The sequence below is a fragment of the Vipera ursinii genome (genome assembly GCF_947247035.1).
Source record: "Vipera ursinii genome assembly, chromosome: 2".
In the NCBI taxonomy this organism is placed as follows: domain Eukaryota; kingdom Metazoa; phylum Chordata; class Lepidosauria; order Squamata; family Viperidae; genus Vipera; species Vipera ursinii.
Genome location: NC_139513.1, coordinates 258,552,635 through 258,577,639, shown reverse-complemented (window position 1 = coordinate 258,577,639; position 25,005 = coordinate 258,552,635). Strand labels below are relative to the sequence as shown.

The following is a 25,005-nucleotide window of genomic DNA, read 5'->3' as shown; positions in this document are numbered from 1 at the left end:
TCCATGTCCATATCAGGATAGCTTCTTATATTGTACCTATTACTGTTTGGAATTCTTTTAATTCAGTGTGTCTTGGTTATTTTTAATTTTTTTTAGTAAACTCTATAAATTTATCTGTATCCTTTAATAACCCCATATCTTAATCTAATCTAATCTAATCTAATCTAATCTAATCTAATCTAATCTAATCTAATCTAATCTAATCTGTTGCTCTTTTACAAAAAGCCAAAATTATCACCTGTAGCCACTGAGACTGGTCACTGTGCCCTGATGTCCAGGCATTAACTTTGCCTTGTTTGTCTAGTCGAGCTTTTCTGGGTTCCCATGTGAACATATCCATATTGAGTGTTCTGAAGATACTGGAAGCAGTGATCTGATAATCCTGAATATGTCCTGATTTCATCCCCAAAGGTTCAGAACAACCTAAAAAAATAAAAAAAAAATATTTGAAACCAAATAGGTGAGTGACATGTAAATTCTGACATTGCATCAGTGCACGTGTTTAACAAGTAGATAATTTTACTAAAGACAATGGAAGTCCAGTTATGAAGCTTAATTTTTGAAGAAAGAAAAAAAACATTTTAGATTACTATATTGAAACTAAGAAAAAAAAGGATTTCATGTATTTGCTCAATTTACTCATCAATTCACTAAAGCTTTATTCAATTGTCATAAATTTCAACCCTGAAAAAGAAAATTGTCATTCTTTAGGCTGTAGCCATTAAAACAAGTGCTAAGGTGATAGAACAGATTTATTTTAAAGGAAATTCTCCATCCTCTGTGAAAGATACAGAAAGACAATTAAACCCCTTTCATAGGAAATAAAACAAACCAGTGTGAGGTATAGGGAATAAACCAAACCAAGTTTGAGGTGGATTTTGGCACCTAAATTTCCCAACTTATCCATAAGTACTATATACACATTATTCCTTTTACTTCAACTAATGGTATAGTTAGGTAACCACAGGTTGTGGTCATAATGGACTTTGAAAGATCCTAGAAGCAAGAAACTATACAATAAACATAATAAAAGTTAGGCATCCAACTTTTATACATGTATACAGTCCACCAGACTCTAATCTTGCTACCCAATGCCTGACAGAAAAGCTAGCTCTTAATAACTCCATGGAAACTTAGTGGGAAGGGTGTTCCATAAGGCAGGGGCCACTATGAAAAAGGTAAGCTTTCTATGTCCTACTACCATGTTTCCCTGAAAATAAGACCCGGTCTCATTTTTTTTGGCCTCCAGAAGAGGCATTAGGTCTTATTTTGGGGGAATGTCTTATTTTTTCCACTGTCTCGCCTCATGGCAGTGGCACCAACAGCCTGGTCCAGCAGAAGCCCACGTGGCCACTGCCAGCTTCTGTTTATTTTCAGGATAGTTCTTATTTTGGGGGAAAAACGGTAGATGCCTGATAATTTGGAGGTATAAGGACCTTGAAAGTAGATGAGATCATTGAAATGTATTTAGTTAGAACAGTTTGGTAAAGACCTATTCAAATGTGTGTTTTCATATATGGAAAGTACAATGAGAAGACAGTTTAACATGCCAAAGATCCTGGATACAATTTTCTATTTACTTTAAAATCTGTATCTATAGGAAGACGACCGCAGTCACAGTGAGGAAGAGGAAAGAAAGCCGCACAAGAAAGCAAAATCAAATCAAATCTCAGCAAAAGCAACCGTTGAACATTTTGTTTTGTTTTATAAACAAAATGTTTGTTTTAATTACATTTTAATTAACTTAATAAACTTGCATTTGACTCTTCATTAGCTTCCGGGGTTAATATATACTAGCAAAAAATTATGATAGAAATGCGATCTCATTTGTTTTTATTTAATTTTCAGCTCTGGCTGTAATTCTCCCCTCCCTTTCTGTTCAGTTTTGTCCAATTCTTGGACACTGCCTAGACAAGTCCCTGCAGTTTTCTTAGTAAGGTTTTTCAGAAGTAGTTTGCCATTGCCTCCTTCCTAGGGCTGACAGAAAGGAAGATGGCTTTGTGCCTAAGGTGGGACTATCGTAGCCCCACTTTCTAGCCTGATGTCTTAACCACTACCTCAGACTGGTTGTATATTGAGCCTTTTTAATTTTATTGCTTTGGGTTTAATTTTGGATTTGAATGTATTTCTTGTATTAAAACAAATAACAATATGATCACTTCAGAATTAGTTTTCTGAAATAAGGTGATAAAGTATGGGAAAAGCAAAAAAAGGGGGAACAATGTGCTCTAGTAGGAGAATAACAGATAAATTGAAGAATTACAAAAATATGTTTTTAAAAATGAGACATCTGGATATTTACAAATAATACAAAGAAACATTTCTATTCTAAAAATACTGACCGGACAATTCACAGCCAAGAAGTTCCATTCGCAAAGTACAATGCCTTCTACAGACTTGAGGATACAATCGTAGATACTGAGATTTTATTGGCGGGGTGAAAGAATTTGCATAAGGTGTATTATTATCCACATTTCCATGGAACACCTGCAACAGCACATAATAAGCTTTAGTCACATATAAAAGATGTAACCCACAAATATTGATTTGTGCTTACTAATTTATTAATTTAATTTAGTGGTCCAAATGACTAGTGACTCAAAGTGGCTTGCAAGAGGGGTAAGAAACACAAAGTAACAATGGACTAAAAGATAAAACAACCATGTTAGATAAAAGTTTAAAGTGCAAACGCGCCAACAAATTCACAATTTGCCCCATTTCAGTGCCTCCTGCAAGAGCCAGGGTTTCAGGGACTTCCTATAGAACCACAGGATCATGATTCTACAATTCTCAGGCAGAATGCAAATCCAAAAGCCAGATGTGGTGACCGAGAAGAGGATATTGACATGGTGAGATGTCAGACATTGTTTTGTTGATGGGACTTTTAACATATGAATCTTGTCAGATCATAGAGGACGGGCAAAGATAATTGGAGACAGATGATGTCACAGATATCCTGTCCTTAGGTCATCAAGGGAGAGGAAGTTTGGTATAGCAGTTAGAAACAGAAGACTGTGAGTTCTAGTCCTGCCTTACACATGAAGTCAGCTGGTTGACTTTGGGCCACTCAATATCTCTTAGTCTGAAGAATTAAATGGCAAGAGACTTAGAGGTATCACATATATCAGGATTTCACAAATTCTTCAGAAGAAATACTTTGGAATGCTTAGTAATGTATGAAGCAACTCATTTTGAAATGCTTTCGGAACAGTTTTGTTCCCCTCCCAATTCACGTAGCTTCTTTAGAAGCTGTTCCCACATGTGAACAAGTGTGTACATCCACATCCAAAGCCACTTCTCTTTCAGACTACCTTTAGATATATGCAGGAACACAACAGGAGTCACATCTAAAGCTGCCATATATGCCAGAAGAATTTGTAATTGTTTCAAGTACGGTGGTTCATTTTCACTCCTACATACTTCAAAATATCGCTTTCAAAGAATTTGCCGAGTTCTACTAGGTGTTTGATTTGGAATGTAGATCTTTGAACAAGACTTCCCCCTAATATTCTTGTATCTGACTATTTTGACTAATAGCTACCAATGAAAATTGTGATCAATAAAATTATCATTACCTTAATTTGACAATGTTTAGTGATAAACTATATGCTAAAACTGATTAGCAACCCCAAAACATCACTACAATATAAATGCTTTCAACACTGTCCTTCACTTGTCTCCTACCAAAAAGCTCTTGATGTTATTCTCATACTAGTTTACCAGACCATGTCTCTTAATATACTGCTCAAAAAAAATAAAGGGAACACTTAAACAACACAATGTACTGTATTTAATAGTAGGTTGTCTTATTTTCTGTTCCCTTTATTTTTTTGAGCAGTATAGTATTTGTTAGGTGTAGGAGCAGGCAATATCAACCATAAATATCAGTCTCACTGTCATACTGGAAGTATATATGAAGTTAGACTAATATTCCTTACTGTTTATTGTAACTATGCTCTTCTTCTATGCTTGTACATGCATATATGTTGAGCCTTGCCTTCACTAGTCTTGATACACTTATCTACATTATGTTTTACTAAGCAAAATACTATTTAGATGCTAAATGGATGCGTTATTATCTGCACAATGACTGGAGAAGCAATTTTGGACCCACATTCCATAACAACAAAAAGTTTTGTGGTAGAACAGCCAGTAGGTGTCAGTGTTCTATAAAAAATGTATGTGTCAATACAGGAAGGGCTGGTGTATCTGTTTTTCTACTTCCTGTATCCTACCCTACTTGTATGCCTCTATATATGTTTTGAGTCTGCTTCCAAGGTTATCATGCCTGTCCAAATTACCTTTTATCAAGTCAAATGAACTTAAAAGCTACCTGTCTAGATTGTTTAAATTAATTGCTGCCTTATAGAATCTGTTCTGTGAAAATAGCATTAAAACAAACTATATAGTTTGACCCTGTGTATAGTAAGAGACAATTTCTACCTTCAAATACTTTTGTGTTTAATAATATTTTTAATATACTATTGTCTGTTCTTGCTTCAGGACAGGAATGACATTGTATTCTCTTGCTCTTAAGAGTGAAATACAATTGAGTATACTTCATATAGGGCAGGTTAAATTTTAAAATGTATTCTTACTTTTACATTGAGTTTAATTAAGTGTTTTTAAATATATCTTTTATTTTCAAGGATTAATCATTTGTCAACATAAATAAGACAGAATTGCTACAGCACTATGAATTTATAAGGGGGAATGACCTAGATACCAATTTGTTCCTGTAGAAATATTTGAGCCATTTGAACATCACTAAGTGTTTTACACAAGCATCTGGCAAGCAGTAGCTGTTGTTTAATATCTGGCAGGTACAAAATAGCATCTTGGATTTATTTTAAAACTTTATGTTTTTATAATTAATTTGTATCCAATCATTTTTAAATATTTTATTGCCTTACTGCTTGAGTTTATAATACCCTATTTCCTGTGTATTGCCCATCGAATGTTGCTGAAAATGTCGGTGGGTGCTTGACCTGAGCTTGCAAACTGAGGGACACATACAATATAATAAAAAGTAATTATTATTACTATTAGTAAGTTAATTATTAATTAATTTAATATTAATTAACAGTAATACCTTTGTCACTATCAAACAACAGCATCTACCTATCCCAGGTCCTTAGGCAGAACTCAGTAGATGGATAAAAATCCAGTCTATACATCTGACTGACTGTGCGACAAACCATACTAATTATGAAAGCCAGCTGGGTGCCTTTGGACATGTCACCTCTCTCAGTTCTATCCACCTCACTAAGTTGTTTTTGTAGGAAAATAGGGGGAAAAAGGTGTGTTGGGGATGTTTGCTGCCTTGAGTTATTTGTGAAAATAATAGAAATGAGATACAAACAAACAAACAAACAAACAAAGCAGTAAGGTATTTGGAGACTGAAGTACTCTAGTAGTGTAACACTTGAATAAACAAAATGGACCTCATCTTGAGAAGGAAGAAAAAAACCCTGTAAGTCACACATGGGATGAAACAAAAAATCTTACAGTTTTCTCCAACAGCCCCGACCCTATGGGCATTCTATAAAGCCTTGTTTCTCTCTGTACGTAGTGACCAGATATCATTGGTTGTTGTTTCCATTGGATAATTATGGTAATACATTGTGAGCTTCCCACAGCCGGAGAAAGGTGATATTCAGATTGAATAACAATCCAATAAAAGTCCAAATAAAAATTTAAAAAAAAACCCTATAAAATTGCAGTTAATCACAGAATAAAATCTGAAGGCAGAAATGTCTCTTTAAGCTTATTTTATGTAAGTTATGCTATTGAAAGGCATAGATTTAAAATAATGTATTTTATATTATACAAAATATTACTTTTATATTGATGAAATTAACTTACCATATCTTCAGTGGTACCTTTCACTTTGTATGTGGTCCATAGTTTGCCATCATTGCTATATGCAATTTTGTATGATTTAATGTATTCTGGGCTTCCAATTCTCTTTGCACCTTGTGTGATAACTCCAGTGATTCTCATTTTTCGTTGTAGGTTTATCTGAAATTATAATCAGGCATCATCAATGAAATAATCAGCACTGTATTTCTTTTAGCAGAAATGCATTTCATTTCATGCTGTTGCTCATATAAATAAAATGTATGGCTTGTCTAACACCAAATGTTCCTATGTCCAAGGCTTTATTTATATGGAAGTTCAACCAACCCACTTATGATAGTTAATTTAAGAGAACATCACATGCTAAAGAACAATCATTTCTTCTAGCATGTTTTCCATTCTTCTGTGCATATTCCTATGGACACAAGGATAATGCAGAACAGCTTGGAGAATATTGGTTGAGGCCTGATTTTTGTGATAACTTCCACTGCTAAAACTATATTAAGCAGATTCCATTTTAACTACAGTCTAAGAAACAAACTTTTTTAAAAAAAATTACAATTAACTGTTAATTATTTTGCTACAAATAGATATGAAGAGTTAAATCTTTCTTTTTGAGTAATAAATACATGTTTTAGTCCTGCAAGCTTGTGCATTAACCTTTGATTAGCAGAGAAATATTTTGTGAAATGTTTCAGTATAAACATTTCATCCGACATATTTTTTATAAACCCAATGACTTTTCAGTCACTAATAAGAAAATCTTGAAATCGGTAAAAAATTCTATATTGAAGGAATCTTGTGTAAGTAAAAAAAACCTTAATATATATTTATATTCTTTCCAGTTTTTTCCCCAAAATGATCCACTATAAGTATGGTTGATCATGGACAGAAATTCAGTAGACCAATAATTCTGCTTGGTATAGTATTTTGGTCAGTGGAAGTAAAATGATTACTAGCTTTATAAAATAAAAAGATAAATATGCGTATACATTGGTTAATTAAAAATATTGTTATAAATGATGTTATATTTTTATGCAAGTGAAGACCATTCATAATGTATATTTCATATTGACCAATATTTATAGTAAATTTGATTTATGGTTCCTAAGATAATCATATATTAGATTGTTAGTTAAACAAAGCATTCTTAAATATAAGTTGAAATTTATTTACTGCCAGGATTAAATTAGCTAACATTTATACCTTCCTTAATGAAAAGGACAATTCTGCTCATATACTTTTAATGAGGATTTCAAAGGATTTCAAATAGGGTTTATATTTCAAATGCTTTTTAAAAAAATAATTGTTTAATCTTCTCTGCCTACAAGTGATTTACATAAAGTTAATAGAAAACATAGGCAACTGAAATACCCTAATCAATAAAAAATAATTTCTGAGTAGCTTTTATATTAATTCAATGCAATATATAATGGAATGACATTAATGTACAAATCATATGGGGGTGGAACTTGGAAGAGTTGCTTAATGAATCCACAAGTTCATTTCTCAAAAATATCAAAAATGTTCTTCATAGAAAATAAGCATTTGAATGGAGGAAAGGGGGCTCTTTTAATAATTTTTGAATATCAGAACAGGAAATCAAAGAAAAGAAAGACAAGAAAAAAATGAGGAAAGCAAGAAAAAACCTTTCCATTTCGGTCTTTTCACATTTATTTTAATAAAGTGTAACATAAAGGATACTTTTGTATCCCTCTGAATACATGAAAGGACTAATTATAGCCGTTTTAAAGAAATTTTGATTTGGCTAAGACAGGGGTGTCAAACTCAATTTCATTGAGGGCTGCATCAGCATTGCAGTTGCCCTCAAGGGGCTTGGTGGGTATGGCCAGGGTGGGCGTGGCCTACTGGGTGGGCATGGCTAGAGTGCATATGGCCTACTGGGTGGGCATGGCCACCTCTACATCATTCGCATCAAGGGTGTCTATGGGGGCCTGGGCAGGAGTGGGACAGATCTGAGGGTCTCTGGCAGAAGGAGGGTCTCTGGGCCAGGGCCAAGGCAGTGGGGGCCGTTCCCTTACTGTTTCCAGGATGGCTTTGTGGGCCGCATGAAACCACTTCGCGGGCCGGATCCGGCCCCCGGGCCTTGTGTTTGACATGTCTGGGCTAAGACTTCATGTAGCTTACAGCTGTTTATGGAATAAAGGCTAGACAGGCATTAAGCAAACCTCAGTTCATTCAGAGGAAGTTTTCCTTCCTCTTTTTTTCTTGGAAATCCTTGTGATAAAAGGACTTTCGACTAGAATTTCATTTCTCTGACAAATGTCCATATACAGTATATTAAAAAGCTGAAAGATGAAACTCAATTATTCAGTCAGTTCTATTGCTTAAAAAAAATGATAGAAGGGAACTCAGTTCCTCCAGGAATACTTACATCTTTGGTCTTGTTGAAATAAATGGGATTTGCATCAGAGCACAATTCCAAATGAACTAATTTACTGGTGTCTGCATTAACTGTGTATTTGATAGCCTATTTATTAACTTCTTTATAACGTACTGTAGTTCCATAAATTCCTTTTCCTTTAAATTTAGCATAAACTACTCAATTAAGGTAAGAATGGGCCTATTCACTGTTAAGGTATTCACAATAAAGAAGGAATACAATATCTAATAGTCCATATGCAAATGGTATATATTATAAATTATGCTGCACTATATTTCAGTTTTCAACCTACATGACTACATATTACAATCCCCTGGGTGTAATTTCTGGAAAAAATTAAGTAGATAGATGTATAACTTGAAAGTAGAGTTATGTGTCTCATGAGAATCAAGCCAAAAATTCAGCTGAGAACTTGATTGACTTATTGACTGATTATAGCCAACTTTCTTAGCACATGATACATGGTGGTGTACTTCATCAAAATAACAACAAAAAAACACCAAACCCCTTAAACAAATACTAAAACACAATCTTTCCCCCCAAAACAATAAAAAACCAAGATTTTAAACCAGAAGTGTCAGGAAAAAAAATCCTTATTCAGCAGGCCATAACATCCTCAGACCAAATTTCTAGGAGGGAAATATGGTCTTTAATGCTTTCCATAAAGCAGTCAGTGTCAGGTACAGGCACAATTTTTTCCAGGCCTTCGGGGACTCTTTCTCTCTGTTTACCTTTGATCTTCACTTAAACATTGTTTGTAAAAATGAAGATTTCTTTGAAGGTAATACTCAGGGTATAAACTCCAAGACAGTACAAGTAGAAGCTCTGATATGTGCATATTGGAACCTATCTTACATCAGAAGATGGAACTTGAATTATTTTCAAGCCGGAAGATACATTGCTGCTATTACAAATCTCCGACCAGTCAGGGAAAGGCAACAAAACATTTAAAAAGCAATTATTTTCCTATATTTATAAGAAATCCAAATCAGTACCACAAGGTTTTTAATATAATAAATATATAAAAATGTTAGTAATCCATTGAATGCACAATACATGTTATTGTTTCAATTGTTCACCTGATTTTAAAAAATGCAAAAAGTTCTCTCCCCTTATTTAAATAATTAATTCCTACTTGTATTACTAGAACTGTTGAAGCAATGAAGTCAAAGAAACATTTTCAGTAATTTAAATTTTCCCGGGTTCTCTAAAAAATGTTGATATGTGTAATTTGAAAGAAAGATTGAATTCCCATTTTAAACATTGCCAAATGTAATTCAACATTTGAATTTCAATCCTTAGCTTTTTGAACTAGGCAAGAATCATCCAATCCGCTTTGAGTGATGGCTCTGATGGTTAAGAAAAAAAACATGTGTTGGATCCAATTTGAACTTGGGTTTTTGAGTGCAATACAGAAAACAAGAACAAAATCTGCTCTGATGACTATCTTTTCTGGTGATAATGACCTAATATTTCCCAAACCAGATTGTGTCCTATGCCTTGTTTATCATCATAGGTATTAGGTACTGTATTTTTATTTGTGTTTTTATATAAATAACTTAGACATAGTGTTCTTCAAACTCCCAGTAGGCTTTAGTGGTTGCAGTTTTACTAAGAACCATACTACTCTCCCCTTCCTAAATCTTATGATCCATTCAAGATGCTGTGCTGGGCAACTGATGGCAGCCTAATCACAAACATCACTTGAGCTGAGTATAAACTGTTGATCATTGAATATAGCTCTCCTGTCCCACCCATTAATTGGGATTCTTCTTTTTTCCTACTGTCTTTTCTTCAGCATTATTATTATTAGCATCAGAGCTTAGCTATGGAAAGAACTCAAAATTTATTGAGGATTTTGAATAATAACATAAATTTAAATAATCTTCTCCAGTTCATGTAAATGACGAACTCTCACAATTAATCCTTCTAACTTGAAATTTGGACTTTGTCTGTTTTCAGACCATAGTCCCAGTACATTTCTTGGTAATTTTATAAAAAAAATATTTCTCCTTTCAAAAGCTTAACAATTAAGGCAACTAGTTGAGAAAACAATAATCACAGTTACATATTAACTGCTTCTTTCAGATCAATGAAAGAGACGAGGACAATATAGCAAAAATATGTCAATCCATCTCTAGTGAAATATAATTCTCAGAGATGTCTGGAGAAGAGAAAAACATTCAAGATGGAGATTGCAACTGGGCAATCAAAGCTTTGATCTTTCCATGTGAATTTTACCCCATTTCCATTTGTGCATGTCTTGACAATTACTACATGTTACTATCAAATGCTTCTTTCTGTCCATCCAAAACACTTTGGAAGACCAAAAAAAATCATCTTTAATTTTAAATGGGCATGGGAGGAGAGGGAGAAGCAATGAGGATGGTTGGTAGGGAGGGAAGGTAACTTCAAAATGCCTAGTTTCTGGCAGACAAACAACAACATCTGTAAGCCACTCAGAGTCATTTCAAAATGAGGTTGGGGGAAAATAAGTTTGATAAATTAATAAATAATATAAAAATAGATAAACAGGAACTTCTAGGCTAGTACTGCAGCAAAATGTGATAAAATAAGGCAAATGCCTTAATGACTATCTTAATTTACATTATATAAATCTAAATAAACTCTGCAGATATTCTGTAGGAGGGACAAATGAGGAAATGTGCCTCATAGAATTATTAATCCTTTGAATGCACAATATATGTTATTGTTTTAATAGTTCAACTGATTTTTAAAAATGCAAAGAGTTTTCTCCCCTTATTTAAATAATTAATTCCTACTTATATTACTAGAACGGTTGAAGCAATTAAGTCAAAGCAAGCATTTTCTGTAATTTAAATTTTCCTGGGTTCCCTGAAAACATTGACCTTGAGCCATTCCCTTTATCTTAGCAGTGGAAAAGATGTAATGGCAAACCACTTCTGAGAAACATTGCCTAGAAAACTGCAGGGACTTATCTGGGTTGGACATGATTGAACATGAAAATCTATCTATCTATCTATCTATCTATCTATCTATCTATCTATCTATCTATCTATCTATCTATCTATCATCTATATCTATCTATCTATCTATCTATCTATCTATCTATCTATCTATCTATCTATCTATCTATCTATCATCTTCCTTCCTGCCTGCCTACCTACCTACCTACCTACCTACCCACCCATATTCATCTTCACTGTAGCCCCTTACATCATAACCTTGGAATAACATAATTCTAAAGACAACAAAATGTGTGTCCTTAAAAGGAATATTTAACTTCAAAGAAAACTTGTCTTCCTATCCACAAATGCTGAGCTTAACATTAGAGGTACAGCTGGCAGCCATCCAGATTATTAAAATCTGACTTGTAACTTGGGCCCTGGGATTTGGGAATCACAGGAGACCTGTTAGTCTGGTGAATAATTTATTTTGGCAACCAAAAAATACCTGAAATGTAGAAGTTAAAAATACTGTATGCACGAAACCTTAAAGACTAAACCTATACAGAACTGTAATATGTGATATACTTGTAAGTAGAGAAAAAGGTAGATCTCCTTTCTTTCTACCTCAGAAATGAAACAAAACTGCAACTGAGCAGCTAGTAGCTGTGATTCTTTACCTTTCATTTCAGTTATCTTGTTCAGCATTTTCTACAGCAGAAGCAATTAAATATAGAACCATGCTGTTACATCAGCGCTATCCCGGCCCCGAATTCTGCTCCCATTCCAGTCATTCTGCTTTTGGAGGATGTTTGGCTAAAACATTATTGTCAATTGTTCTTATTTTCTTTCTTCAAATTTCAGCTCCCCTCCTCTGGGTTAGATCTTGCATTTTATGTGGAGACAGTATTTGAATAATATCTCATGTGTTGAACTGAGATGAAATATTTCAAACTGTATAGATTAATTATCTTTTCCCTAGAATCTCTAAATAATTAATATGCTTGTACATGTGCTGCATGTGTGCGCAGGAGACAAAGGTATTTCTAACATTTACATTCATGAAAAATAGATCAATGTCTACTATAGTTATATTCTATCATTTATGAACAACAACAACAACAACAGGGAAGGGACCTTTGAGGTCTTCTAATCCAGCCCCTTGTTCAGGCAGGAAACCCTATACTATTTCAGACAAATGGTTGTCCAATCTTTTCTTAAAACCCCCAGTGTTGGAGCATCCACAACCTCTGGAGGCAACTCATTCCACTCATTAAAGGTTCTAATTGTTAGGTAATTTTTCCTTAGTTCTAGGTTGCTTCTCTCCTTGTTTAGTTTCCATCCCTTGCTTCTTGTCCTGCCTTTAGGTCCTTTGGAGAATAGGTGTGATCCCCTCTTCATTGTGGCAGCCCCTTAGATATTGAAACACTGCTATCATGTTACCCCTAGACTTTCTTTTCATTAAACTAGACATATCCAATTCCTGCAAACTTTCTTCATATGCTTTAGCCTCCAGTCCTCTAATCCTCTTTGTTGCTGTTGTATGTATTCTTTTTACAGTCTTTTTTACATTGTGGCAACCCAAACTGGATGCAATATTACAAATGTATTACCAAGATATTATAAAGCAATATTAACACTTCACACGATCTTGATTCTACTCATCTGTTAATGCAGCCTAGGACTGCATTGGCTGTTTTGGCAGCTGCAGCACACTGCTGGCTCATATTTAACTGATTGCCCACTAGGACTCCCAAGATCCTTTTCACAGTTATTACTATTAAGCCAGGTACCACCTATACTATACTTGTGCATTAGGTTTTCTTGCCTAAATGTAGAATCTTACTTTTTTCATCACTGAATTTCATTTTGTTAGATAGAACCCAGTGTACAAGTCTGTCAAGATCCTTTGGAATCTTAACGCTGTCTTCTGGATTGTTGGCTATTCCTGCCAGCTTAGTCTAGTCTGCAATTTTGATGAGTTCCCAATCTATCCCTTCATTTAAACCATTGATGAAGATATTGAAGAATGCTGAGCCTAAGACAGAACCTTAAGGTACCCCACTGCATACTTCCCTCCATATAGATGCCATTCCACTGATTGATTATTCTCAATGTCAAGCAGTTGAATTAGAAGACCTTCAAGGTCCTTTCAACTCTGATAATGAGGAGGAGGAGGAGGAGGAGGAGGAGGATAAAGTTGCAAACTTTATAAACCTAATCTTAGGTATCATTGATGAAATTTAAACAGAAAGTATATTATTTTTAAGAAAAAGGGAAAGATTTTAAAGATCTCTTTGAATGTCAATATTTTCACTATTTTATTATGTAAAGACATATCTCCTACCAGAAAAAAAAGAGAGAGAAAGTGAGTGTCAACCCTGTAAACATTGGATGTTCCTGCTCTGACAACTGATGAAAATTGCAGCCATTTTCTCTTTTCTTTTAACATGTTTTTCCTGATATTTAGAAATCAGGTGCAGAAGGGGTGGGTGGGATGAAAGCTTGAGCTCAGCTAGCCATAATAATAACGCTGCTTTATGGGAACCCAAGGACAAGCTGATAACGTTTTGGCAGGCTGAAGAGCTGGGGAGAAACCCCGCGTTTTAGGCTAATTGGAGAATGTGATTTATGACAGCTTATTGGGGGAGGGAATTGCACTTTGTTACTTTGTATCCGTGGGAAGGGAATTTAGTTTTTGGGTTCAACTATGTAGTGCCGATACTTTGTTTCCTGAATAAAATGTTCTTTAAGGAAGAATTTTTGCCTTGAAGTTCTTTTGATGGGTTTCATCTATTGGAACCATGACAGTGTGTGAGACAGAGAGACAAGAAAATACTAGATATACTTTTTGTATCCATGATTTTACATTAGTTTGGTACCCACTGAACTTGCTAGATATTTCTCTGATACAGATGGAGGTGTTCATCTTTGTGTAAAACCTATTGTGTCTTTAGTGCAAGAAATAATAAGTGGAATTGGATTATCATATAGATGGTTAAAGTAAGAATAAACATATTTCAAAAGTCACATTTTTCTAGACAACTCATTTGGCTTTCATTGGGTAGCAACCCTTTTGTGCTTCTGAGAATTTACAGAATTAGACAGACTAAAAACTAGCTTGGCTTGTTTCTTCTTATTAAGTTATTATTTTACTCCCAAAGGTAGTTGCTAAGAATTCTATTAACGGAGAGATATGAATTATTCAACGACTAGAATGTTTAGACAGCAGCCTCAGCACAAAGCCCACACTCAGTTGCAGATTTTATGGAATTCTGCAATCATTTAAAATACACTTAATGTATAAATTATTGATGATCAGCCTAACTATGTTTAGCAAAAGAGGAAACATTAATTATTATACTTCAAATAATAATTTGGCTATATAATTTACAATATTAATTTTCCTTATTTATATGCGAGGCACGGGGTAGAAAAAAACATGACTAAAAATGGTGAACAGAGACAATATTTACTTCTATTTTTATCTGAAAAAGCTCAAGATTTAACTATTATAGATGGCCTTCTCTTTCCAAACATAAAGTACATGGGCTATTCAGGGTACAAATTTATATTAATCCATATGGTTAATAAAAGATAACATTTATATGAAGATAGAAAGTATGATTCCAAATATATTTACTGTACAGGATAGGGATTGTATATCTACTTTCAGGTCTTTTTGAAACAATATATCTGTGACAGCAATTTAAAAAATTCTAATGGAATATTATTACTTACATATGCAAAATGACTAATATTCATGTGCAAGAAATGTGGGCAAAGTCCAAATTTCTAACAGTACGGCACTTCTTTACAAGAAAATGTGCAAAGTTGCTGTTGTTGTAATATTTTTTATACATTTAAAGATGACATAGGGAATAGTAAATAGGCAACAGTAGTTTCACTGTGTAAGACCTGCATTCTCCATTAGGAACAATAGAGATATCATTTACCAAAATGCATGCATACCTATATAAAGAAAAACATATTTTATGCATAGAAAAACACCCATTTTAGATAAAATCCCCATTTTAAAAAAATCTGCTTTGGCTCTAGATAGAGACACCATATAAAAAGAGGTATCTGCCTTCACTCTAAAATAGGTAAACATTTGTTTGTAATAAGTAACACATTCCATTCCATTGATAATGATTGGCTAAATTAAAAGATATTTTTTATAAAATGATGCATTTTTTGTATATGACATTGGATAAACTGTCAAAAATGTATAAGAGAGCTTCAAATATTTATTGGAAATGTAACCAAACTGAAGGTACTTGTTTCCATCTCTGGTGGACATGCAAAAATACCACCTAATCGTGCAGCGGCGGCCCTACCCGAGCTACTCGATGTCCTCTCAGGGTTGGTGGTTGAATTCCCAAGACTCATGGTCTTGGGCGACTTTAATCTACCGTCCCTGGGAGGATTGTCCGAACTGGCTCGGGAGTTCATGGCTTCCATGGCGGCCATGGACCTGTTGCAAATAATTTCTGGGCCGACTCATGAGAGAGGCCACAACCCAGACTTGGTGTTCTTGTCTGGACGGTGGCGTGATGATATCGGTGGGGGTGCCACAACTGTTACGCCCCTGTCATGGACCGATCACCACCTCCTGCGGCTAGACTTCCCCCTTGCCACCCCCCACCGTGGGTGCACGGTGCCAGTCAGATGGTACCGCCCTAGGCGACTAATGGACCCTGATAAGTTCCAGGCAGCGCTTAGGGACACGCATGCACCCCCTGCCCACAGCTCGGCAGATGCCTTAGTAGAAGCCTGGGAAAAGGCAGCCACGGAGGCTCTGGACCGAGTTGTACCCTTGCGGCCTCTGACCCGGCGCAGATCCCAGTGAGCCCCATGGTTCACCGAGGAGCTCCGGGAGATGAAGCGTCGGAGACGGGGCCTAGAGAGCCATTGGAGATCCAGTCGATCCGAATCCGACCGATTGCGACTAAGAATCCTCACCAGGTCTTATCTCGCTGCGATAAGGGTGGCAAAATCCAACTACTTTTCCACCCTCATCGCGTCCGCAGATAATCGCCCGGCTGCCTTGTTCAGGGTGACTCGCTCCCTACTAAACCAAGAGGTGAGGGAGGAACCCTTGCAGGGTCGAGCCGAGGAATTTGGTCAATATCTGCTGGATAAAATTGCTCAGATTCGAACTGGCCTGGACTCCAACTGGGCTGAGATGGAAGAACAAGACATGGACAGTCTTGTCGACGTCATCTGGGAAGAATTTGATCCTGTAACTCCTAAGGAAGTGGACAGGATTATGAGAAGGTTGAGCTCCTCCACATGCTTACTGGACCCGTGCCCTTCCTGGCTGGCCTATGCAGCTCGAGAGGGGACACGAGGCTGGTTCCTAGCGGTCATCTCTGCTTCTCTGAGTGAGGGTCACTTCCCCACCGCCTTGAAGGAGGCGGTGGTGAGACCTCTCCTCAAGAAGCCCACCTTGGACCCATCCTCTTTGAATAACTTTCGTCCAGTCTCCAATCTTCGCTTCCTTGTGAAGGTTGTTGAGAGCGTGGTGGCGCACCAACTTCCTCAGATCCTGGATGAAGCGGTTTATCTAGACCCGTACCAATCGGGTTTCAGGCCGGGCTACAGCACGGAGACGGCATTGGTCGCTCTGATGAATGATCTCTGGAGAGCCCGGGACAGGGGCCATTCCTCTGTCCTAGTCTTATTAGACCTCTCGGCGGCTTTCGATACCATCGACCATGGTATCTTGCTGCGACGCCTCAGGGGACTGGGAGTGGGAGGCACGGTTCTGCGTTGGTTCTCCTCCTTTCTCCAGGGTCGCTCGCAGTCGGTGCTGACAGGGGGACAGAGGTCGACCCCGAGGCCTCTCGCTTGCGGAGTCCCTCAGGGGTCGGTCCTCTCGCCTCTCCTGTTCAACATCTACATGAAACCGCTGGGTGAGATCATTCGCAGTTTTGGAGTAGGGTACCATCAGTATGCTGATGACACCCAGCTTTTTATCTCAACTCCAAACAATATCAGTGATGCCCTAGACGTGATGTCCCGCTGCCTGAAAGCGGTCCGGGAATGGATGGGGGAGAAACAGGCTTCAACTGAACCCGGACAAGACTGAATGGCTGTACGTACCGGCAAGCCAGGATATTCAGAACGTCCCACTGCTTAACATTGGGGACAAGTTACTTCCACCTGTTGATAGGGCCCGCAACCTGGGTGTCCTCCTAGACTCGCAGCTCTCCCTGGAAGACCACATAGGAGCTGTGACCAAGGGGGCCTTCTCCCGGGTTCGACTAGTTCGCCAACTACGGCCTTATCTGGACCTGGATTCCTTACGTACAGTCACCCATGCCCTTGTGACCTCTCGCCTAGACTATTGTAACGCTCTCTACATGGGGCTGCCCTTGAGATCCACTCGGAAGCTTCAACTGGTGCAAAGTGCGGCGGCACGGACACTCTTGGGAGCCTCCCGATACTCCCATATCACACCTCTCCTCCGTGCGCTGCACTGGCTTCCGGTTGCCTTCCGTGTGAAGTTCAAGGTGCTAACAATGACATACAAAGCCCTACATGGCATGGGTCCGGACTACCTACGGGAGCACCTTCTGCCAATGTCAGCACCTCACCGTCCTGTGCGCTCCCACAGAGAGGGCCTCCTCAGGGTGCCACCGCTCAAGGAATGTCGGCTGGTGGCCCCCAGGGGGAGGGCATTCTCAGTAGGTGCGCCAGCCCTCTGGAACAGCTTACCAACCGAAATCCGGATGGCCCCTGACCTCCGTACCTTCCGTCGCGACTTAAAAACTTTCCTGTTCCAGCAGTCCGGCCTGGCATGATAGCGTTAATTGGGGTCCCAGTTTGTTTTCATTAGTGTTTCTTATTATTTTTATTGTTCAATCTGTATACATTCCTTCCTCTGTACACCGCCCCGAGTCCCTCGGGAGAAGGGCGGTTTATAAAACTAATAAATAAATAAATAAATAAATAAAAAAGCTAGAAAATATTGGGATCTAGTATGTATTTTGATCCAGAAGATTTTAAAGGTGAAGGTAAATTGAAACCAAAGATTTTTCTTTTGAGTTTAATGGTCAAACAAAGGGAAACATCTTATGGAAATTTGCTTTTATATATGACAACAGCAGCAAGGCTTTTATATGTACAAAGGTGGAAGGATCTACAAATACCTGTACTTACAATGAAAGAATGAATGATGAAGCTGATGGATTTGACAGAAATGGTGAACTCGACAGCTTTGATTAAAGAAAAGACTGAATAATTTCATTTCCACTTGAAACCACTTTTGGATTTTTTTTTGGTAAGAAACTAATGTAGACAAATGTTAACCTTAGCATAAAAGTTTGATGCAGGATCCAATCTGGGTTGGTCACCAATCCAGATTGGATCCTGCAACATTATCCTGGGACATATATATTTGCCTTCATTCATAAAAGTTTAATGTACTTTTTAAATTCTTATTTGTAACAAAGAAAGTCTGAAGTCATTCTTTTTCTGCTTTCTTTACTTTTTCTTTTCTTTTTGCACCTCTGTCTTCTTTATCTTTTTTTTTCTTTCTTAAACCTTTTCAGTTATTTTCTGGTTTTGAAAATCAATGAAGGTAATAACTGGCTAAATTTCTAAACTTCATAACCTTATAAAAGGAGAAACAAAGAGATGTGGGCATAGCTATCCACTCAAAGCAAGTGAAATAAACATATTTTGTACTTTCTACTGATTGTCTGGTGTGCCTCATTTCCAGCTTGGAATGAACCCAGAGAAAGTGTTTTAATCCCAACACTGCTGTAGAGGTATTGTTTTTATACATTTTTTTTAATAGCTGTGGAAGGCTACAGCAGGGGATGTGTTAATGTGTAATGACATTTCATGTGGGAGGTAGCTTGGATTATGGCATGTTGCAGAACTGAATTTTTTTGAAAGCTGCATTAAGCCTATTTTAAATGTACATACCATTGGGAAGAAATTTATTGTTAAGTCTTTTGTTGCTGAACTGCAATACTGCTAACTCGGGTTTCTGTTTCTGGCCAGAACAAAAGAGGTTTTTGTTGCGTGTCTCCTATGGACTGGAAATTGCTTATTCTGTCTATGGGAAAACTGCAATAGCCTGATAAAGTCCTGAGTATGCTCACTAGTCAGACAATGCTTAGTTGCTCAAAAAATGGTTGGGGCAAAAAATAAAAATAAAAAATGAATCATTGGGAATCTGAACAAAATGAAATCAGGCTTTCTGACAGAAACCCACATTAAGTTATAAGAAATACTACAGTAGAACTTTATTTATATAGGCTATAATAACAGAATCTGATATTCCTCTTAAACAACAGTCAAGAAAGGGCTATCTTGAGGGGTTCTTTTTTCCCTCACATGTTCTTTGTTTCCATGACTGAGATCCTGTTTTGACTATGGCTTCTGTGAATCTTTTCCACAATAGCCCTTCTACACAAGGGAGGTGTCAGGTCCCAAATCCTTATTGTTTTCTCGTCATATGTGCTCTTGTTTGGGGCCTGCCATTCTTCTGGGAGGGGAGGGGATTTGCTTTCACTTGGGATAACTTTCGCTTTCTACTTTTCCTCTCCCACCTCTATCCACTTGAGAAAAGAATGTGTCTCCATTATCAGGGAGACAGGAGAAGCGAAACTGGAGAGTTACCCAAACATCATGTCACCTGTGGATTGGCTGAATTTCTATGACTTTGATGGGAGGAGGGGGATTGCTTCTTTAACTATACTGTTTAGGTGGGATTTTCCCCAGATCTTGTCTTGACTTCCCTACTGTCACTAACCCCTAATAAAAGTTCCTTTTGAGACAATGCCTGTTTTAAGAGTTCTGCTTTCTTGGGTGGTTAGCTGAGGTGGGTCCTTACAGGAGGTAAATTAATTTGCTGATATAAATAAATACATAATACAGGGACTGTGATGTGTTAACAAAAATTAAATACAAACATTAGTTAAAGGGACAAAAATAATACTATTCTCTGTTCTGTACCAGCCTGCTACCGGCCCTGCAGAAAAGGCAGGGACAACCCCTTTTACAAGAAGGCAAGAGGCTGGAATTACACCTGCCAAATTTATTGCTACAAAAACAAATGGAACAAGACAAACCAAGAAACAGGAGCTTTAAGAAACAGGAACTATCCAAGCGGTTGCCTTCAGCAAACCAGCCCTCCCACACATTCCCCTTATATAGAGTTCAGGGCATGGCTTCTCTCTGCCTCCTTCCGAGGAGCCCCATTGCCTTCCTCTGTTTACTCCTAATTGACTACCTCCTGCGTCGGGCATCCTTGAACAGGGCCAGCTGTGGGTCATCTTCATCCACGCTGTCAGGCTCACACAGCTGGGTCTCCATGGTGACCAAGTGGGAGGGGCCTGGCTGAGGGCTCTCATCAGCAAGATCTTCAACACCCCCCTCCTCCTCTGAGTCGTCCGACCCAACTGCCGAACCCACAGGCTGACCCTGAATCACAACAATTCTCCTTGAAATACCAAGTAGAGTTGATTGTGATTTTACTCCCACTGACCTGTGTTTGCCTTCAGAAGTTGCGGGTGCCTCATCATTGGAAGCTTTCAAGAAGAGACTGGAGAGCCACTTGTCAGAAATGGTATAGGGTCGCCTGCTTGAGCAGGGAGTTGAACTAGAAGACCTACAAGGTCCCTTCCAACTCTGTTCTGTAAATTCTGTGTTTAATTTTTATTTTTTTGTAGGTTTTTAATTCCAGTGTTTTCTGGATTTTATTTTTGCACAATGTAAATATGAAAACTCCTGCACATATACATTTTTTTCCTTATACCTGTAATAGTACTGTCAAAAGAAAAGTTAAGAATCTGAAGACTTCAGCTGGAGAAACAAAAAAAAGAAAGAAAAAGAAAAGAAAACTAACCCCATAAGCAAACTCTTGGCAATATATTTTTTTATTTTTTATTTTAATTCCATTTATATCCCGCCCTTCTCCGAAGACTCAGGGCGGCTTACAAGCTTAGCAGTAGCCTTCATTCTATGTATATGCCTGCTTATTAGGGCTTTCATACACCCCCCCAAGCGGCATTATTACAAAGTCAGCTTAATTGCCCCCAACAATCTGGGTCCTCATTTTACCTACCTCGGAAGGATGGAAGGCTGAGTCAACCTTGAGCCTGGTGGGACTCGAACCTGCACTAATTGCAGGCAGCTGGTGTTACTTAAGGAGGCATTAGCCCACTGCTCCACCAAGGCTCATATATATATATGAGCCTTATCCAAAGTGAATTATGGATGTTAAACAAATATATATATATATTTCCTTTGCTTAGTAACAATTAGGCATATACATCTCATTAAAAATTGAAACCAGTTTGTTTGGGAGCAGCTTTTACTGAGTCAAGCAGAGGGAATATAAAACTCGATGAGTCTCAAGAGAAAATCTGGCACTGCAATTAGGATTCCCCCCCCTCTTCAATTTGGTTTTTACCATTTACTTAGAAAAAATATCACAGTGCAGATGTGTGCACCAAATAGTATTTGAGATTTTGGCTGAAACTACTTTTGTTATTTCTCTCTTTGACATTTTCTGTAATCTTGCATAGAATACTAGTGGATCAATGGCAGAATGAGCATCTAATTTTTATGGCATGTCTAAAATCTATGGAATCTCTAGATCAGTGTGAAATGCTAGCTGGAGAATTTTGGTAGCTGAACTTCATATACAGGAAGTTGTTAAAGTCACAACTGAATCCAAGTTTTTTGTTGTTGAGCAAGACAGTTGTTAAGTAAGTTTTGCCCCATTTTACAACTTTTCTTACACGGTTGTTAAGTGAATCGCTACAGTTATTAAGTTAGTAACATGGTTGTTAAGTGAATCTGATTTCCCCATTGAGCTTATTTGTCATAAGATCACAAAGTTGATCACATGGCCCTGGAACACTGCAACCATCATAAATACAAACCAGTTGCCAAGCATCCAAATTCTGATACGTCATCGTGGAGATGCTGCAGAAGTCCTAAGTGTGTAAAAGGGTCAGAAGTCACATTTTTCAGTGCTGTCGTAATTTCGATCACTAAACAAATGGTTGAAAGTTGAGGACTATCTATATCTTAAAACTGCTGAGGCTAAATATCACTGATTGAGAGCTTCAATGCATTATCACAGTAGTGTTTATTTTCAATAGTGAACTGTCTGATCTTCAATTATTTTAAGTTTTTATGCCCATATCTGAAGAATGCTTTTCACAATAAGATCACAATAGCTTTTTTCAACAAGATTTGAAACAAAACTCTTACAGCTACACTGCTTAACATGACCTGTATATTACATCAAATAAGCAAACACATTTTGCAAATAAGATGTATAAAAAAGTAGTGAGATCAGAACTCAGTTACAGTTATGTAATAGTATGACATGTCTTTTTAATCACACGAACCCTACGTATATTCATTTAGGACCTTTATTTATAAATACATATGTGCTTATAGGTATTCCTCGACTTATACCCAAAACTGAGCCCAGAATTACATGGTGGCTATTAAGCAGGACATTGTGGGACTGCACCCAATTTTACAAACTTTTTTTTTTGCAACAGTCATTATGCAAATGCTGCTACATTATATCTAATGTGCAGTTTTTGCCAGAAAACCAAAAGTGAATACCAAAAACAGAAAAGAAAAAAATACAAATTGTGGTCGTGTGATTGCAAATGGCCACAAATGTGTGCCAGTTGCCAAGTGCTCCAAATGCAATCATGTAACTGGTGGTGGGGGGGGAGTTATGGCAGTTGGAACTTCAAAATCAGTTCATAAGTATCTTTGGGGGGAGGTGTCTGTCATAACTTTGAACAATCACTAAGTGAGAACTACCGATATTTTAAAACTTTTTTCTAAATTAAATTTGTAATTTTCCATTAGGGTTGAAAACAAATAGTTAACTTACATAGGATCATTAGGCTAAGCAGTCAATTGATGTACTAAGCACAATATACCCTCAGGGATGTAAGTTTTAATCAGAAGTGAGGAAGTATTAACAATTGATGAGCTCTAGCAAATACAAAAATCACTTTCTCCAAAACAATACGATAGGTAATAGATATCACAGTGCCAGTCTGATTCCCTGCCCCTAAATTGCCTGAGCAAATAAAACAAAACTACACACACACAAATAATAATAATAATAAACTACAAACCAAAGCCAAACCTGTAGCAAAGAATAGATATAAAAACTTAGAAAGGAAAAAGGAAAGACAATATTAAGAGCTTTCCCACAGTGAAACCTAAGGGACCCATAGATCTCTACCTTTGACCTCTAGATCAATATCTGTAGTTTCAGGAGGGAAGCTTATCTGGCTATTTTGTTGGCTTTTTCTTTCAGTGAAAATTTTCCTATCCTGGCTAAGTAGAAAAAGATATCTTATAATATGTAGAAAAATCAGAATAAACTCAGAAAATATGCTGGTATTCTACAAAAGCAATCTTGGATATTAATCTTTTGGTGGGGGGTTGTAAAAGCTCATGCCAACTTTGTCCAAGTTCTTTTCCTGCTCCCACACAGCACCGCAAGCTCTTCCAAATGCAATTTATCCTTTTACTGGGAAATTACTTTTTTTCTATCAGTCTGACACAAGACCTGAAGCCGTGGAAGTAGCAATTCTTCTAAGGATTGCTGTAAAAGGAAACCTAGATCTCCCATTGTCCACTTGAGCTTCTGCTATATTATACTGCTAGTCAAAATATTAGGAAGGTGAAACAGGAGAGATGAAGAAAGAAATCATTTTCAATTTCATGCTATTGTTCCTTTACCTTACACAGTTACTTGTTCAGTGAGAGGAATGTATTAGACTGGAGACCTAATACAAAGTTTGGTTGCAGACCATGGGAGTGTTATTCTGAATCTTTAGATTGTCTGAGGAACAGACAATTAGTTTTTTTAAGAAAAAAACAACTTTGGGAATGGATATTGAACAGGCAATGGATAGGCAATGGACAAACATGTAGAAGATAATTTGAGTGCATTCATGAATACCAATCTGCAGTCACAAGATATAATGATAACTCCTTAATTTTGCAAAATTAACAAAATTGGACATACTCAACCACAGATTTGACTGAAAAACTGTTAACACTTTAGGTCAAGCCAAATCCAAAAGTGGTAGAGAATTCCTTCCTGGACACCTGGCACTTGGGCAAATGGCTGATGGCTGAAGACATATAAATATTTAAAAACGTACCATTTAAAATATATAAACAAATTGCCAAGAACATATTTTCTTCAAAGTCAACACCAGATACGTAATCAGAAAGCAGCACCAGATAACAATCAAGGAAGAAAACAATACTTTAATAAAGGAACATTCAAGGAGGAAGCCCTGGTGTAATGGTTAGAATGCAGTATTTCAGACTACCTCTGCCCATAGTCTGCAGTTTGATCCTAATGGGTTCAAGATTGATTCAGCCTTCCATCCTTCAGAGATCAGTAAAATGAGGAACCAGATTGTTAGGGGCAAATATGCTGACATTGTAAACCACCCAGAGAGTGCTGTAAACTTGTAAAGTACTGTGGGGGAGTTTATAAATCCTATTGCTATTGCTACAGTAAGTCACACCTCAAACAAGACTTGAAGGGTAAGCTACTATATACAAACAGTCAGCAAATCTCATTCTGTCTACACATACTCATTAGCCTAGTAATGAAATGTCTACAAGAAAACAATCAAGCTCAGAGAGCACTAAGAACCCAATAGAATTGTTAGAAAAAGATTTAATATAGATAAAAAGATTGAACAACATAAGATAGAATTTGAAAACACATTGTGTATATATTTATTTATTTTTTAAATTTATTTTAATCCCATTTATATCCCGCCC

The 25,005-nt window shown here is 37.1% G+C and overlaps 1 protein-coding gene across 1 annotated transcript in view; it reads right to left on the bottom strand.

The window, feature by feature from the left end:
- The window catches only part of EDIL3 (EGF like repeats and discoidin domains 3), a gene marked incomplete at both ends in the record, with an annotated part of 254,948 nt that overhangs the window by 42,523 nt on the left and 187,420 nt on the right, over positions 1 to 25,005 (bottom strand). The window contains 3 exons of the mRNA XM_083357249.1: positions 239 to 423; positions 2,343 to 2,487; positions 5,866 to 6,021. Of these exons, the coding sequence (XP_083213375.1) occupies positions 239 to 423; positions 2,343 to 2,487; positions 5,866 to 6,021 (486 nt within the window). The remainder of the gene's footprint in view (positions 1 to 238; positions 424 to 2,342; positions 2,488 to 5,865; positions 6,022 to 25,005) is intronic.